The sequence below is a fragment of the Amborella trichopoda genome, chromosome 4 (genome assembly GCF_054954075.1).
Source record: "Amborella trichopoda isolate Santa Cruz 75 chromosome 4, AtrichopodaSantaCruz75HAP2 v2.0, whole genome shotgun sequence".
Classification (NCBI taxonomy): Eukaryota; Viridiplantae; Streptophyta; class Magnoliopsida; order Amborellales; family Amborellaceae; genus Amborella; species Amborella trichopoda.
The window spans coordinates 49,351,035-49,355,653 of record NC_142339.1 but is presented as its reverse complement, the minus strand read 5'-3'; the positions used below and the strand labels follow the sequence as shown (position 1 = coordinate 49,355,653).

General features: G+C 38.1%; 1 protein-coding gene across 1 annotated transcript; it reads left to right on the top strand.

Annotated features, from left to right (window-relative positions):
* The first annotated feature begins 647 nt into the window (after nucleotides 1-647).
* On the top strand, nucleotides 648-4,394 carry LOC18429004 (uncharacterized protein At1g66480). Its single transcript, XM_006838306.4, has 2 exons — nucleotides 648-1,447; nucleotides 4,120-4,394. Exons 1-2 carry the CDS (start codon nucleotides 845-847, stop codon nucleotides 4,168-4,170), a joined length of 654 nt encoding a protein of 217 aa, XP_006838369.2. The 5' UTR covers nucleotides 648-844; the 3' UTR covers nucleotides 4,171-4,394.
* Nucleotides 4,395-4,619: the final 225 nt, after the last annotated feature.

Below are 4,619 nucleotides of genomic sequence, written 5' to 3'. Positions count from 1 at the left end.
TGAATTGTCTAATATGATTCACATATCTGGAATCATACCCGGCGATTTGATTTCTGTTTCTTGATTTTAAAAAAATTTAAATCACTATATGGGGAGAGAAATGGGCACAATTTTTTACACGCCTCATTTTTCCATGACATTAATGAATACAATTTCACAGTAGCATGAACCTTATTTTCCTAAAAAAAAAAAAAATTGATATTTACATGAAAATAGCGGGGATGGTTTTGGAATTTTTTTTAATAGAGCAAGGGTACTTATGATATTTTCGCAATGAAAGATATAATTTCCACAATAATAATACAAGAAAAAGAAAACCTTTTGCCAACCCCCGTGAAAATATATTCCCTTCAAATTAAGCCCCCTTTTATTGACTCCTCTTCTGACCACATGCGCAACAGCTTCGAGCTAATCTCTCTCTCTCTCTCTCTCTCTCTCTCTCTAAACTCTTTGTTTCTCTCTCTAAATGCGATCACCTCTTTCTCTCTCCTCCGTCCTATCATAAAGTGTCCAACGCCCCCATCCAAAACGGCTCCCGAACCAAACCGTTTCTCTCTCTTAAATCTCAAACGGAACTCTCCTCCGTTCTCCTACGAAATAAGGCACATTCCCTCCTTTTAAAGAGGCCTCAACCTCAACCCCTCTCTACTGGAAGCTCAATATTTCCAGCACTTGAGCTTGCGCGCACTTCGTTTTCTTCTCAGCTAGAATTTTTTCATCTAATCCATCAATATTTCGCATTCTGATGAGTTTTCGTTGAGCCCCTTGTCCAAATTTTCGGCAAAGCTTCTGTTTTTGTGTCTGTTGTTTAGTTTTTCTGGTGATCTCCTGATCTTTTCCGGCGATGGGCAACAGCATAGGCAGGCGGAGCACCGCGAAAATCATGCGGGTGGACGGTGAGACCCTCAAGCTCAAGGCCCCGGTCCGTGTTGAGGATGTGCTGGCTGACCACCCGGGGCACGTCCTCATCGATTATGCTCTCGTGCGCGAGCTCGGCATCCGCGCCCAGCCCCTCGGCCCCGACTCCCTCCTCATGCCCCGCCGGGTATACTTCCTTGTCCAAAAGTCTGAGCTGCCCCCAACCCGACCGACACGACGCGTCCGCTCGGCTGTCCCGGTGGCTGCGGGCAGCGCGAAGGAGAGGCTCGATGGGCTTCTTTTGGCACGGAGAACGGTGTCGGATTTGAGTCCTATGGTCGGAGAGGGAGGAGGGATGAGGGTGAGGATGAGGCTGCCGAAGGCGCAGGTGGTGAGGCTGATGGAAGAGAGCGCGGACGGGTCGGAGGCGGCCGAGAGGATATTGGAGTTGTGTATGGAGAAAGAGGGGAGGGAGGAGAGAGAGTGGAAGAGTGGGGAGCTGGTGGAGAGAGGGTGGAGGAGTGGGGAATTGGAGAAGGGGTGGAGGCCCGGGTTGGGGAGTATTCAGGAGAATTGCAGGCCCAAAGAGGTGAGGTTCAGATCTCATGGTGCTGTTTCTACTTCCACCTCTCTTTCTCTCTCTTAAGTTTTTCCATTCCTTCTCTCTCTCTACACCATATGTTTCTCTCTAAGGTTTTCCATTTCTTTCTGCTTCACATCGTACGTACGTACCTTCTCTCGTCGGTGTTCAGATTCTTTAGTATTTTACTTCTAAACTTATCTATCAGTAATCATCTTAGAATTTTACTCCTCTCTCTTTGAGCTTAGAATTTTGAAACATTTTTTTAAACAAAAATAATTGAAGATTAGACACATAATCAACATTAAAAAAAAAGTGATTTACGTAAGAAAAATTTACTTAAAAAATTCTTCGTTCATAGATATAAATAACAAGAAAGGTCAGTCAACCAGCATTTTTTATATTTTTCAAATTTGCCTCTGGACCTGAGGATGTTATCTTCATACAGCATTTTACCTGTTATTTTTTTGGATTTTTGGGTTTTTTTTGTTAGTAGCATAGTGCCCCAAGCTTTAAGAACAGTGCCCGGGCGGTCCAAGATTAGAGTCCTTCGACTTGGCCGCCTCCAACCTGTCCCCCTCTTTGTAATTTCCACATCTGAGCATAGCATTTCTATAAAGTTTTTGTCTCCGTACATAAAATCACTCGAAAAAAAGAAAAAGAAAAAGGAAACGTAATCTTCAAGATAGTTTTTTTTATTGCTGTTGGATGAGTGCTTTTCATATGGTTTTGTCGAATTGAAAGATGCGCCCTTTATCACTTAACTTTTTTGAAAAATTTAATGCATTTAATTTTTTAATGATTCAAACTTCTTAATATTAAATTGTATGGCTTGGAATGTATCGTGACGAAAAAAAAATCGAGTTTAGCCGGTGACTCCCTTTTTTTACAACTACCTTATTCGAAGCAACAAGTATGTGCTCGAATGTAATCGAGCTTAATAAGAAAAATATAAGCTACAATATTTGAAATATTAGATATAAAAAAAAAAAATTAATGAGTCATGAATTAGATATGAAAAAGAAAGATAGGGGCATATAAGTTTTCTAAAGATTATTAAGGAATAAGCTCCTATTTTATTTCTTAGTGTTTTTTATCTTTTCTTTTTATCCTTTTTTTTTTAAAGATTATTCTCTCTGTGTTTCCACTTTTCAATTAGCTCTAAAACTTTTAAAAATTCCCTCGAAACTTTAAAAAACGTCACAATATGAGTTTTAGGGCATCTTGATTTCGTTTATGGTTAAAATCAAATATAGACTTAGTATTAACCTTAAAAAAAGAATTCAAGTAAATGTATAAACTTAAATTCATTAAAATTATGAAAACGTAGGTTTTTAAAAAATACTCTCTTTTATTTTTCTTCTTATCCATATTTTTCTTGGTTTTGGTACTGCGTATTATTTAATATTTTCCTAGTTTTTACAATTACTAAAATTCAGAAAATCAAGGATTATGCAGACGTGTTTTCTGTTTTATTATCTGACATTCTATGGCTATTGGATCTCTTTGATTTCATTATCACTATCTTAATGTGGGGTTGATATTTTTGAAGACTTATTTGACTGGTGGGTTGGACTAGTATTTTGGTCAAATTGTACCATAATCCGGTTTGATTACAATATTGAAAATCACCAATTTTTTAGTGATTTGTGAAGCTTCACAGATTGACTGGTTCGTACTGTTCTTGTCAAAATTAAACCCAAACCCACTTTGATTATGACCTTGGATACACATCGGTTTCAAACGTTGGATTAGAGTCCCATAGCAATGAATCTTCTGGGAATTCCTTATTAAGGAGATAATTTTGTATATTTTGAAATTTCTCTTGTCAAGAACGGTCAAAAGAAAAGTAAGAAGCCCAATAAAAAAAAAGAAAAAGAAATAGAAAACTGATCTAGGGGTTGCAACCCCGAAACTGAGTTGGGTTTAGGTCGGGGCAACTCCGAAACTGACACAAATGACTTGGAGCCGACCTAGATCTGAGTCCAATTAACATGGTCAAATTGTACTATAATCCGATCCGATTACAACATTGAAAATCACAAATTTTTGAGTGATTTGTGAAACTCCATAGATTGACTAGTTCATATTGGTCCTGTCAAAATTAAACCCAAACCTACTTAGGTTATGACTTTGAATAAGCACAGGTTTTAAAAGTTGGATCAGAGTCCCATTGTAACGAATCTCCTAGGAATTCCTTATTAGGGAGATACTTTTCTATATTTTGAAATTTATCTTGTCAAGAACATTCAAAAGAAAAATTAGGACAATAAAGAAAATTAAAAGAAAAATAAAACTGATATAGAGGTGGCAATCGGGTCGGGTCAACCTGCCAATCAGTGGGTGTCCGGGTCCGGTATGGACCCTATCGAGTCGGTCCGGATCGAGGCAACCCCGACCTGGCCCAAATGACTTGGATCTGACCTAGATCTGGGTATGGTCTATGTCCAAGGGATATACTGACCCGGGTTCAGGTCCTGTCCAGATGTACATAAAACTGAGTGGGGTCGCTCTGGATCCGGACTCGTTGCCAAGCTAAACTGATCTAACTATTTGAAAGACAAAACTCAAGAAACCTTAAAGCATGTACATGCCTTTATCTTGTTTTGAGAAATAATATCTCTTTTCATGTTCTTGATAAGGGAACTAATTGTTTTCTATTTCTTGTTTTTTTTTTTCAGAAAAGAGGAGTGAGATTCCAGCCTATTCAACATGGAGAGTTGGTGCAATAGTGTTGCAGGATACCAGAAGGGAATTAACAATGGAGGCGAGCAACAAAAGCAGCCCTGCCATAGATTAGTTTACCCTTTTTTTTTCTTTTTTCTTTTTTCTTTTTTTTTTTTGGATGAGTATTTTTTCTACTTATTTCCCTTATAACTATAAGTTATAAGACGGTTTTGGATTTTCTATTTTGTGTATAAATATAAATAATCTAAAGCATAAGTACTTCGTGGAACCAATGAGCTCTCTCTCTCTCTCTCTCCACGCAAACAAAAGTAATTGTATTAAGGTGATGCCCATGAGTTCAAATTGTGAGGCACAAATAGAGTTCATACTTAAAGGCAACATTTTACAAAGATTTCTTATATCGTAAAAGAAATTCATGCCCCAAAAAAAATCTACCTGAAAAGGTCGATGGAGGATAGAAAATCCCTTATTTATTATCTCAACCTCGAGATGT

Excerpts from the sequence above, each read along its gene's own strand:
- LOC18429004 (XM_006838306.4), top strand. The coding sequence starts at position 845 with ATGGGCAACAGCATAGGCAGGCGGAGCACCGCGAAAATCATGCGGGTG. Across the intron at positions 1,448-4,119 it reads AGAATTGCAGGCCCAAAGAG|AAAAGAGGAGTGAGATTCCA; the intron begins GTGAGGTTCAGA and ends TTTTTTTTTCAG.